The sequence below is a fragment of the Scyliorhinus torazame genome, chromosome 19, assembly GCF_047496885.1.
Source record: "Scyliorhinus torazame isolate Kashiwa2021f chromosome 19, sScyTor2.1, whole genome shotgun sequence".
NCBI lineage: Eukaryota > Metazoa > Chordata > Chondrichthyes > Carcharhiniformes > Scyliorhinidae > Scyliorhinus > Scyliorhinus torazame.
Genome location: NC_092725.1, coordinates 128,829,021 through 128,841,779, shown reverse-complemented (window position 1 = coordinate 128,841,779; position 12,759 = coordinate 128,829,021). Strand labels below are relative to the sequence as shown.

The following is a 12,759-nucleotide window of genomic DNA, read 5'->3' as shown; positions in this document are numbered from 1 at the left end:
GCGCGGGTTGGCGCAGCGCCCATTTGGCGCCGCGTAAGGACGCTGGAGCGGCATGAACCGCTCCAGTGCTGTGCTGGCCCCCTGTGGGGCCAGAGTAGGTCGTGCTCGGGCCCTGTTCGCGCCGTCGTGAAACGCGACGGCGTTCACGAAGGCATGAACACTTGGCCTCCTTATCGGAGAATCGCCCCCTACATTTGTGCTCCTATATTACTTTTGAATAGTTCTGATGAGACAAAAGGTACTCATTGGCTTAGAGGCCTGTTTAGAAGAGGCAATGTGTAGAAATAGATAATGTATACACAATGCGTGTTAATATCAGAAAGGACACAAAATGTGTCAGCTATTAAAGCAATACTAAAGACACAAAATGGCCGAACTAGCCACTTTCCTGAACAATAAGTTACAAACTGTGTAAACTACCTCATAAGAACCAAGCGTGGATACTTATAGGGAGTATCTCAACAGCTGCTGATAACAGCTTCACAGAACAAGGAATGCAATATATCCATAATAGATCAAGGTCCCCAGCTGTAGACAGGACATATCCTTGTGTTAGTTTTGAATGACTTCTGTATGAAGTTAGGGGCGGGTAAGACAACACCCACTTTAACCATACATGTGATAACTGGGATGCTAAGAAAATTGATTGACTGCATGTAATGAATTGTGACGCGAATATAGTTGATTGATTGTATGTAAATGAGAATACAACTAATTCCGCCCCTTGAATCTGTATATTAATCCGTGTGAGCCTTAGCTCAAGTGAGAAAAAGTGCTGTCCAGAAGGCAGCGGAGCCTCAGGCCTTTTTCCCAGAATTCTGATATAATAAACTGCTTCTTTACTCATCCTCAGGCCTTCGTGTGAATATTTTCACTTCTAACAATTGGCGTAGTCTGGCAGGAGGTTGCTGAGCCGAACGCCGATCGAGCTGGTGGACAAGGCGAGTAGTCAAACCTTTGACCGCCTAAAATTAGAGTCACACAGCGAGACAGACGGACGGCGAAGCAACATCCAATGAATCTGGTATCAAGGCCAAGTGAGTAAAAGACTCAGTTTAAATTTCTTTTTTTTAGTTTTGTTTTGTTGGTCCGCTATACCATTTACTTTAGTACTAATCGGCTGCTCGGGGACCCAAGCTGAGCCTGAATGAAGGGGGCAATTGAGCTCTCACTTGACGGCCAGAGTTAGTTGGGAATCCGAGACGCACAGACTGTTGAGTGTTAACGGTCGCGGAACTTGCCGTGACATTGCCAAGCCAGGACCACCACCCTACGGGAGTGGATGAAAGGTAAAAACCTCTGAGCACAGTCGCCTAGGCACACCGGATACGCGGGTGATAGAGACAACACGGTTAACACATCATGGAAAAGAGAGGCACGAGGCCGCTTTTCCGGGGTCCCCGGGGATCCATGAGTCTGGCGTACGGATAAGAGGAAAATACTCTGGTACAAAAAAACTATGATCAGAGATGGGTGGGAGCCCGACGCAGCCCCCGTAGAACAAAGAAACTGGTGGGATAAACAAAAACGAGATACGGCAAAAACAAATAAGGCAGGAGTCATCTTAGTTCAAATGACAGAAATTAAGTGCACCCCCGTGCAGCGTTACGCTAATAATGTAAATGACAGATATAAAGCCTTCATACCATTTGAAAAACAGGCTATTTTAAAGGAATTGAGCTCTCACTCTCCCACATTCACAACAAATCATATTAAGCATAGAAATAAAGCGAGAAAAGATAGCGGCAGTACAGACTGTGCAAACCGGAAACTGTTACAATTATGGCTAACGACTGTAGGGTAAAAAGTAAAGTAAATACAAGATTAAGGTTAGAAACTTAACACTGGATTCTTGTCTAGAAGAACTTCAGATAGTTTCAAATTTGTGAGATCGGATTTCAGCCATTCAGACCGTCCAGATAAACACGACAGTAATTCAATTAATTCGAGTTTTTTTAAAAAACTAGTAAGATCTCTTTCAAACACTGGTTAATTAGCGAACATTGAAACTTGAAATCAGTTTAAAGAACAAGAAAGAAATTTGAGTAACAGTAAAGGAAAGAATAAATAAAGTTTGAGATCACGTAAAAGACGCAAATGGCATCATTCCAAGTTCTCCACCCACTCTCCGCCCCCTTAGGTTCTGTACAAAATGTAACCCTTTCAGCAAGCAGGTCACCTGTAAAAAAGAAATGTACGTCTCGAAGAATAGCTAATGCCTATAAAATCAATCAGTGGAAATTAACTTAAATGGAATAAAAACAAATAAAGTTTTACGATGAAGGAGAATGGAAGATTTTGTTCAGTATTTTAATTAAGCGATTGTGAAACTAGTGTCTCTTTGAGAATCTGTAGCCAGGAGAGAGGGCTAACAGTTAACTCTGATATTTGTGAGCTGTGAGAATGTGTGTGTTTGGTCTGTGAATGTTCATATATCTCTGCTAAGATTTATCTTCTGAGAAGTAACCTTGAGTTTATAATTTGGAACTTTAGAATCGGAACCAGAAGGATTTTTACCTAACTAATTTTGGTTAAAGCACTGAAGTGCTAGGTTTCCTTTGTGAGTGTGGTGATATTTGTTTGTCGTCTGACATTGTGATTTCAAGATCATAGTTTGAGTGTAATTAACAAATTTTTCTTTTCAAAGATTATCATTGACATTTCCAGGGTAATTTTGATACGCGAGGAATTTTAATCAGGGTACAAAATCACGTATGTAAGAATAAGAAAATATTAGTTTAATGGTGTTCATTGGAAGTTGGGATAGTTGAAATACATATGACAGTTTAAATACATATGACCAATCCGGTGTTGGATTAGTCCAGGTTTACAACTTCCCTGACACAACGCAGATGTATTAATTCTGAGATTGCAGAACTAAGTGTAAAGGACAGATGGGCACATAAAATATGTCCATGATCGTGTTTCTTGTTTAAACAAAAGAAGCGTGGTGACAAAATGACGTCTGGTAGAGAACTCCTACTCCACCCCTTTTCAAACCAGCAGAGAATTGACCCGTGCTTGTTAATGCCTGGATTTGGTATGTCTCTCTTGTGGGGACCATGAATTGGATTCAGTTGAATTGGTTTTTGGAGCAGGCGAGGAGCTGGATTAGGGGTTCGCCCCTGTCCACACTCTCAGCTCTGGCTTTGTAATTCTGATAAAATAATTTTTTTTTAAACAGCTGAAGATGTATTTCTAATTGGAACTTACAAATCTTAACTTTTGAATTGTCAGATATATTCAGATTAGTTAACCCACTCTGTCCCAAGCAGAATGGATCTTTTCTGTTTTAGTTTACAAGTAACTGCAAGTGGAACAATATATAGAACAATATATATAGAATAGTAGCTTCAGGAATTTGAGATAGTTGAATTATTGTAAACTGGCTGATTAAACAGGCAGAAGCACGTCAGGGTCGGGTTCAAGCGCAACTGAATCAGGCGCGTAACCACGAGGACAATAGATATGAAAAGGTTGTACAATGTGAGAACTACTAACCCCTGAATAACAGACGTGTTCAGCCCAAACAGGAAAAGCTTTATACGGACAACACCTAACACCTGGTGACGACCAGGACACTTTTCCACTTTTCCTTTAAATTTTTAGATTAAACGTTCAAAAAAGGCTGGAACGACAGCAGCAGCTGTGGGGACTCGTGATGGCTCTTGAGATCTCAGAACAACTACATGCACATAAGAGCGCAGGAACATCACTGATTTCACAACAGACATCGGATGAACATAGCTATATGAACTATGGTGCTTTATATAATTTTATTGACGGGATGTGCATCTCAGCAGCCAGAGACTTGAACAATGATAGAACTTATTTTAATGCATGGCTGTAGCTACATTCGGGGAAAGCCAGCAGATGCGTATACAAATTGTGTCTGTATTTCTCGCGCGTTCAGGTATTGTTTATAATATGAAATAAATATGTACAGCGTTTTAAGTAAGGTTGTTATGAAGCAGGCTGCCAATGACATGGGTGCCACTCGATTTTGAGGGCATGATAACCTACACAGGGTTAGAAGAGGCATAATCAATGATGCAGTGACATGACTTAACACAGAAACTTCTATGGTGAAGTCACTAAACATACAAAGCGAAGGTGGAACAACTTACAGGAATAAGGAAGAGAATATTAGAGAAAGCAGAGAAAGATCTAGCCAGCTTGGGGGAAGAGGGCCTGGGTATACAATTGGAATAGGACAACAGTGTTAGGTACACACACTAAGACATTCAACAATAATTAACAAACTCATCGACCAAGAAACGGAGAAAGCCGGAAGGCTCTGACAGGGGCAGCTAAGCCACAACCTTGATCTGATCTAAAGGGGGGGGGGTGCCTGCAACTGACTAAGCTAGCCAAATGACAAGGGACGCTGGACAACTGTACTGTCAAGGTACCAGAGTATATTCAGTGATCCCTAACTGCAAAATGGACGAGATAATGGCGGTAGAGGTGGTCCTGACGATCCCTATCATCACACTGGACCCAGGACCATTCCCTCACAACCAACTGGAAAATATTGGAATCGTATGGGCTAACACCTCCCTCAGGTACTATCTCATCGAGACCTCTGCTATACGCAGGGATAATATATGGGATCTCCCTCACGTTGCCCCCACCCGGTGGGACAGGGAGAGTTGGACGAATGTGGGTTAATCAGAACTCATGGTTGTGTCTTAGAGATTACACCTGCCCTCATGCATTGTAAGTTTACAGAGGAAAAGGAAAATACTGCGTCTCCGCCACCGTAACCTCCTATCGCTATAACTTTTGTATCCATGAGGCCCACCACTATAGGCCTAGCAAGGATCATTTGAGTTAGGATTATAACGAGCCAGAGATCGTCCCACATTTGCAGAAACTCTGAGGGAACGAAGACTCAAGATCGGTCAATCAGTTAAGCTTTACCACCAGTTAACGAAAAATCCATGCTTTGAAAAGGAAAGCACACAGACACACACAGAGGAACTACTTCAGAGTAAAGGTTAGTGGCAGAGAGTGTGGGACCATTAGATGAGCTTACTTGAAAACTGCTATGAATAACATAATTTAATGACAGACAGCAGAGTTAGTCAGGGAGGCAGGAATGATTGATATCAAGACATTAAATGTGACATACATGGGTTCGTTTGAGGGGTGATCTTTGAATCCCATGCACGGTGTACGTACGGAACATCTGGGAGGTTACATGCCCCAAAGGCATATTAAACGCACCCTGCTGCCCTCATATCGAATCATTGTGGTCATCTAGGATTCAGTAAACTTCTTCCAGGACCAAAAGGAGGACATGTTGGGGGACATTTTCTGATACTGGACTATGATATAAATTATAGGTGGCTCTGTAACATTTATGCTCCTATGTTACTTTTGAATAGTTCTGATGAGACAAAAGGTACTCATTGGCTTAGATGCCTATTTAGAAGAGGCAATTTGTAGAAATAGATAGTGTATACACAATGCTTGTTAATATCAGAAAGGACACAAAATGGCTGTTCGCTATTAAAGCACTACTAAAGACACAAAATGGCCAAACTAGCTACTTTCCTAAACAATAAGTTAAAAACTGTGTAAACTACCTTATGAGACCCAAGCGTGGGCACTTATAGGGAGTATCTCAACAGCTGCTGATAACAGCTTCTCAGAACAAGGAATGCAATGTATCCATAATAGATCAAGGTCCCCAGCTGTAGACAGGACATATCCTTGTGGCGTGAGATTTGGCATAATTTCGATGCAAATTAATTTCAAGAATTTCCAGCCTATTATATTAATCAGTGGTGTAATTACTTGGGAGTCATGTGACAGGGAGTTACTTAGCACAGAACTTCAATATTGCTGAAAAGAGGGACATGTCGCTGAAGCTACTTGTCTTGTGCTCATCAGCGAAAATGCAAGAATGCCAAATTTCAAACCAAACCATCACAGCCATTTATACTACAGGGAAAATGGGGTGCTGATTGGTTGGCAAGCCGACTCTGATTGGCTGAGGCATTGCCATGGAGAAATTGGCGGAGAAATATATTCAAGCCTTGCGTCTTTTTTTGCATCACCCATAGGCTTTGGAAGCGTATAATTCCCTGCCACTTTTTCCATGGCAACGCCTCGGCCAATCAATCGGCACCCCCTTTTCCTTGCATCATAAATTGTTGCTATCATTTGAAATTTGCCATTCTTGCATTTGTCCTCATGACTGCAGTTTCAGAAGCGTGACTCTTCAGCAATATTCAAGTTACTACGCAGAACAGACACAGCTCTGTAGAATTGCCAATTGAGCAGCTTCTTCTCGGTATGAGGTCATGTTATAAACAACAGGCGTGTTTCTGTTTTGCAACAGCGCTCTCTAAATTCAGTGTTCTAGATCCATACCAACGTACCGTTTTCAATCACAATTTTCAAAAAACAGAATTCTCCATTCCTGGCTCTGGCAAAGATGTCCTTTAACTCTTTGGAAGCTGTGTTGAAAGAAAAACAAAAATAGAATGTATCTGCCAGAAATCGAATAGTTGTGGTTCAGGAAAGTGATTTATGTACAAGATTATTATTTTTTTAAATTTAAAGTGCCCAATTCTTTTTTTTTTTGCCAATTAGCCAATCCACCTACTCTGCACATGTTTGGGTTTTGGGGGTGAGACCCACAGACACACACAGGGAGAATGTGCAAACACCACACGGAGAGTGACCCGGAGCCGGGATCTAACGTGGGTCCTCGGCGCCGTGAGGCAGCAGTGCTAACCACTGCACCACCGTGCCGCCCTCACATACAAGATTGATAGCTGTCAGTAACAAGGAAGTCCTGAAAGACGTAGCTCAGCTGATGGTGACAACCGGAATTATTTTCACCCAAACCAGTATGGTTACAGAGCTGAAAAGACCATCACATGACTCGCATTCTCTCCCTAAAATACTGCCATTAATAAAATTGAGGCACATCGAGATCAGTAACCTGCCCACTACCACTATAAATAAAATAGGCAGCAGCATCTAACAGTAATTGCATGTATTGTACTTCATTTATAATTAAATGGTGCATATTATAATGAAGTAATTATAGTCTACAAGCAATATGTGATTTGTTGGTCTCCAGTTCCCCAGAAAATCAGATCTTAAAAAGTGCATGTCTTGTGAAGCAGCCAATTAACATTTAACAGCAGTTCCTGGAGCCAGGGCACATATGGTGATATTGTGACCTCCTCCCTGAATAAAGATTGATTATATCAACTGTAACTACCAGTACCTTTGGTTCATATTCATTTTCCCAGACTGTTCTCCAAACGTCACTACATATGAGCATGAGTTTCAAACATATTTCCCAAAATAAGAATAAATACAAAATACAGCAGTATCTGCAAAATCTAAAATGCTGATCCCGAAATGCACTTATATCTCTCATCCTCCATAAACGATGTAAAATGTGTCACTGGCCATGGTAGACTTATAAAACAAAGATAAACACTAAAGGTGCTTTATAAAAAATGTATACTTGTGCTGGAAATTTATAAAACGAGCACTCTTAAATGTAATATGTATTAGCTTCTCCACGTTACCTTCAACTTGTGTAATAGTCAAATTTTTAGCCAAATTCTTTTAGGCCAAAGGTCAGGGGGTCAACTTCTACACTGGTAATGCTTTTGAGGGATTGACATGTGTGCTTGGTTTGCGCCAAAGAAGACCATTGCAGTGAAATAAAGTGAAAACCAAGAACACCAAAGAATTCATATTAATTCTCTAACGTTTATTTGTTTTACAACATAACAAACTACATATCACCCAAACATTTGTAAGATCTTTAATAAATTTAGAGTACCCAATTTTCTTTCCAATTAAGAGGCAATTTAGCATGGCCAATTCACTTACCCTGCGCATCTTTGGGTTGTGGGGGTGAGACCCACGCAGATACAGGGAAAATGTGCAACCTCCACATGGACAGTGACCCGGGGTCGGGATCCAACCCGGGTCCTCAGTGCCGTGAGGAAACAGTGCTAACCACTGCGCCACCGTGCTGTAACTATGACAACACTTTTTAGACGTTTCTCCTGGGAAAGACTTTGAGCTTGAATATCAGTTTTACTTTAATGCCATCCGTCACCATACAAGATGGAACCACTGTGAACCGCATCTTCACATGCCTAGTCATCTTTACAAGGATGGGTTTTTTCACGAACCTTGGTAACAGTTTGCTGCCATGCCAAAGTTTCATCACTATTTCCAATTCAGGTCAATCAGTACATATTCTTCCCTCAATGGCAGATGATAAAATGGTGGAATTTGATTATTTTATTGCTGAATTCATGGGGCAGATGCTGTGAAATGTTTGTTTTTTGACAGTAGTAAACTGCGCCTTTCTGTGAATTTAGCCCTGAATTCGGAAATGTCGGCCAGGATTTAGCGGCCGTGTCTGCCGTGGGCGCAAATCCCGACATGGTCGCTAAATCTTGCGAGAGAGGTTTTTGGGAAGGTGGTTACGGTTGGTGGGGGTGGGCCTGGAGTCTGCTGTCTGTTGTTTAGAAGTGTTCTTAATCTGATTAGTGTTAGTCTGCTGTCTCTGTTCTTCAAATGTGCTTTCAGGGCTGGGTAAGTCTGCTGTCTGAGGCATGGGAGTGTGGGGCAGGTCCGGCTGCGGGCCACATGGGTTGGGGAATGGGCTGTGTTGAGAGTCAAGGAGCCGGGCCTAATGGGCTGGGAGGATGAGACCCCCAAAGAGAAGACAACTTGGTTCCCAGTCTGGTGGCATAAACTCTGGAGCGGCTTGTGGTGAATGGAACTACTGTTAATTCATCAGTGCACTGTGATATCATGTTACCGCTGTATCGTGTTACGTTATGTGTTTAACCCTGTGGGCTCCACCTATGGGCCATTGTACGGCTTCACCCACAGGGGGATATGTCGGGGCATGTACGGGCTCGCCCATGGCTCCACCCCTTACAGGAAGTATAAAGGCAGCTGACCTGCGGGGCCGCATTCATTGTTGTACCGGCCACAGGCAGGCTCAGTTGTAAGCTGATTAAAACCACGGTTTACTTCTCAATGTGTCTCTCAGTGAATTGATGTTCGCATCAATTTAATCAGCTTAAAATACTACTATGGAATCAGCCCTCAAACCTGATAGACTGGAACTCGATCCACAGGCCGCGGAGGCGAGAGAAATTTTTTTGCACTGGCTTCGATGCTTCAAGGCCTACCTTGCCGCGTCGTCTACGCCATCCATCACGGACGAACAGAAACTGAGTCTTCTCCACGCACGGGTGAGCCATCGTATTTCTGTCCAGCTCGACGGCGTCGCGTCCTATACAGAGGCCCTCGCACTACTTGAACGCATATATGTACGGCCCGTGAACGAGGTCTACGCACGACACATCTTCACCATTCACCGCCAGCGCCCCGGGGAGTCGCTAGATGACTACCTACGCGACCTCACAGCCCTCGCGCGCAACTGTAACTACTAGGCCGTTACAGCCCCTCAGCATATGGAGCTCACTATGCGACACGTTTACGTGGCGGGAGTCCAATCGAACTATGTAAGACAGCTCCTGCTCGATAAAAGGGCCCAGGACCTGGAGGACACGGTAACACTAGCTACCTCTCTGGAGGTCGCGTTTCAGAGCCTTACTGCGTTCCCCGCTGACCACGCGACCCCCCTCGTGGACCCCCAACCAGAGACTACCCCAGGCTTGTGCCGCGCGGCCACGCGCCCATCATGGGGGACTGCCCTGCTATTTTTGAGGCCAGTCCCAACACACCCGACAGCAATGCCCGGCCCGCATCGCGTACTGTAGTAACTGCGGGCGAAAAGGACACTTCGCCAAGGTCTGCCTGGCCAGGTCTAAAAACTCGAACTCACAGACCCGATCCACAGACCTGCAGACCCCGCAAAGTGGCAGCGTGTCTGCCGACTCCGCCTCCGCACAACACGTGCAACTCATGGGGGCCGCCATCTTGGCCATCCTCCCCCACGCGGCCGGCCACGTGCGATCCATGGGGGCCGCCATCTTGGACGCCATCGTCCTCACCGCCCGCCACGCTTGACCAACGGGGGCCGCCATCTTGGACGCCATCTGCTACACCGCCCGAGATGTACGAACGACATGGACTGCAGCCATTGCGGGGCCGCCCCAGCACCTCCGATCATGCCGCCGGCTACCCCCAGCTCAGTGCAGTCACCCTGGACCAGTCGCAACCGAAGCACCTCCGGAGCTCCATGATGGCCGTCCGGGTAAACGGGTACGAGACACCTTGCCTTTTCGACTCCGAGAGCACAGAGAGCTTCATTCACCCGGACATGGTAAGACGTTGTTCGCTCCCAATATTCCCGACGCGACAAACTATCTCCCTCGCCTCTGGGTTGCACTCGGTGCAAATCAAAGGTTGCAATACTGCAACCCTAGCGATCCAGGGCGCTGAGTACGCTAATTTTAAACTATATGTGCTCCCAGACCTCTGCGCTCCTCTCCTCTTAGGACTCGATTTTCAGTGCAACCTCAGGAGCCTAACTCTTAAATTCGACCTCCCCACCCCCTCTTTGCGAACCTCACCACCGATTGTAAGCCAATAGCCACCAGAAGCAGGCAGTATAGTATGCAGGACAGGACGTTCATTAGGTCCGAGGTCCAAGGTCTCTTGCGGGAGGGGGTCATAGAGGCCAGCAATAGCCCCTGGAGAGCTCAGGTGGTGGTCGTCAAGACCGGGGAAAAGTTCCGGATGGTGGTTGATTACAGCCAGACCATTAACCGGTTTACGCAACTCGATGCGTACCCCCTTCCCTGGATTGCAGACATGGTAAATCAGATTGCGCACTACCGCGTGTTCTCTACGGTGGATCTGTAGTCTGCATACCACCAGCTTCCAATCCGCCCGGAGGACCGCCACTACACGGCGTTTGGGGCAGATGGCCGCCTTTTCCTTTTCCTCCAGGTCCCCTTTGGCGTCACAAACGGGGTTTCGGTGTTCCAACGAGCAATGGACTGAATGGTGGACCAGTACGGGCTGCGGGCCACATTTCCGTACTTGGACAATGTAACCATCTGCGGCCATGATCAGCAGGACCACGACGCCAACCTCCACCGATTTCTCCAAACCACCCAAAAACTCAACCTCACCTACAACGCGGAGAAATGCGTTTTCCGCACAACCAGGTTAGCCATCCTCGGCTACGTCGTGGAAAACGGGGTCCTAGGGCCCAACCCTGACCGAATGTGCCCCCTCCTCCAATTCCCTCTCCCTCACTGTCCCAAGGCCCTGAAGAGGTGCCTTGGACTTTTCTCCTATTATGCCCAGTGTGTCCCCCAGTATGCGGACAAAGCCCGCCCACTATTTAAGGCCACCATTTTTCCACTGGCAGCCGAGGCTCGCCAGGCCTTCAACTGCTTCAAGGCGGACATCGCCAAAGCTGCAATGCGCGTGGTGGACGAGTCCGTTCCCTTCCAGGTGGAGAGCGATGCCTCAGAGGTCGCTCTCGCCGCCACTCTCAACCAAGCAGGCAGACCGGTAGCGTTCTTTTCACGCACCCTCACCACCTCTGAAATTTGACACGCCTCGGTCGAAAAAGAAGCCCAAGCCATCGTGGAAGCCGTGCGGCACTGGAGGCGCTACCTCACTGGTAGGAGGTTTTCCCTCATCACCGACCAACGATCGGTTGCCTTTATGTTTGACAATACGCAGCGGGGCAAGATCAAGAATGACAAGATCTTGAGGTGGAGGATCGAACTCTCCACCTATAACTACGATATAGTAGAAGGCTTCCGGTGATGGCGGGCGGGAGGCGGCTGCACAATGGAGGGCTCCCGTTCGGGAACGGCATTTTTGGGGCTTTAAGCCCGGTCCCAGGGTCCATGGAGGCGGCAGAAGCAGGGACAAGGCACGGAGGAGGCACAGTGAAGACACAGGAGGAGGAAAAAAACAAAGAAAAATGTCGAGGGTGAGCAAAAAAACGGCCGGAAAAAAAAAACAGCTGAAGATTCGTCGGGGAGTGGAAAGATCACCGTGGGCTCACCAAGGAAAATGGAGGCTGGAGCACCAGGGAAGGCCGCACTGCCTACGGCTGAAGAAATAACTAAGGTGATGGCTGCAGAATTCGAAAAGCAGTTGGCGCAGATTGCGAAATGCATGGGGACGGTGAGGAAGGAGATGAGGGAGGTTTTGAGTGTGCTGGTGGAGGAGGCGATTTCCCCGGTGACAAAGGCGGTGGCGAGCGCAGTGGCGGAGGTGCAAGAGCAAGGGGACGCGCTGAAGGAAGTGGAGGAGACATTATTGCAGCACGGTGATCAACTTGCCTCGATGGGGAAGGAGATGCGGAAGGTGATGGACACGAACAAGGATCTGCGAGGAAAAATGGAAGACCTGGAAAACAGATCCAGGTGACAGAATTTGAGGATTGTGGGGCTGCCCGAAGGAGTTGAAGGACTGAAGCCGACTGAGTATTTTGCCGCGATGCTGGCAAAACTATTGGGGGAGGGGGAGGATCCCTCCCGATATGAACTGGATCGGGCTCATCGGTCGTGGAGGCCTGTACCAAAGGCGAGTGAGCCGCCAAGGGCAGTGACTCTGTGCTTCCGTAGGTACAGTGCGAAGGAGAAGGTCCTGAGCTGGGCCAAGCAGAAGCGGGTGGTGCAGTGGGCTGGAGCTGGTATACGTGTATACCAGGACTTTACGGTGGAGCTGGCAAGGAGGCGGGCTGCCTTCAACCGGGTGAAGAGGGCACTGTACATTAGCAAGGTGCGGTGCGGCATTGTATATCCAGCGAAGCTGAGG

General features: G+C 46.5%; 1 protein-coding gene across 2 annotated transcripts in view; it reads right to left on the bottom strand.

Moving 5' to 3' along the window:
• Nucleotides 1–12,759, bottom strand: part of LOC140396516 (twinfilin-1-like) — a 53,183-nt gene that overhangs the window by 24,499 nt on the left and 15,925 nt on the right. The window contains exon 2 of one of the 2 annotated variants that reach the window (XM_072485209.1): nt 6,390–6,467. The exons of the other annotated variant lie outside the window; for it this stretch is intronic. Within the exon in view, the coding sequence (XP_072341310.1) occupies nt 6,390–6,467 (78 nt within the window). The remainder of the gene's footprint in view (nt 1–6,389; nt 6,468–12,759) is intronic. 2 annotated transcript variants of the gene reach the window in all.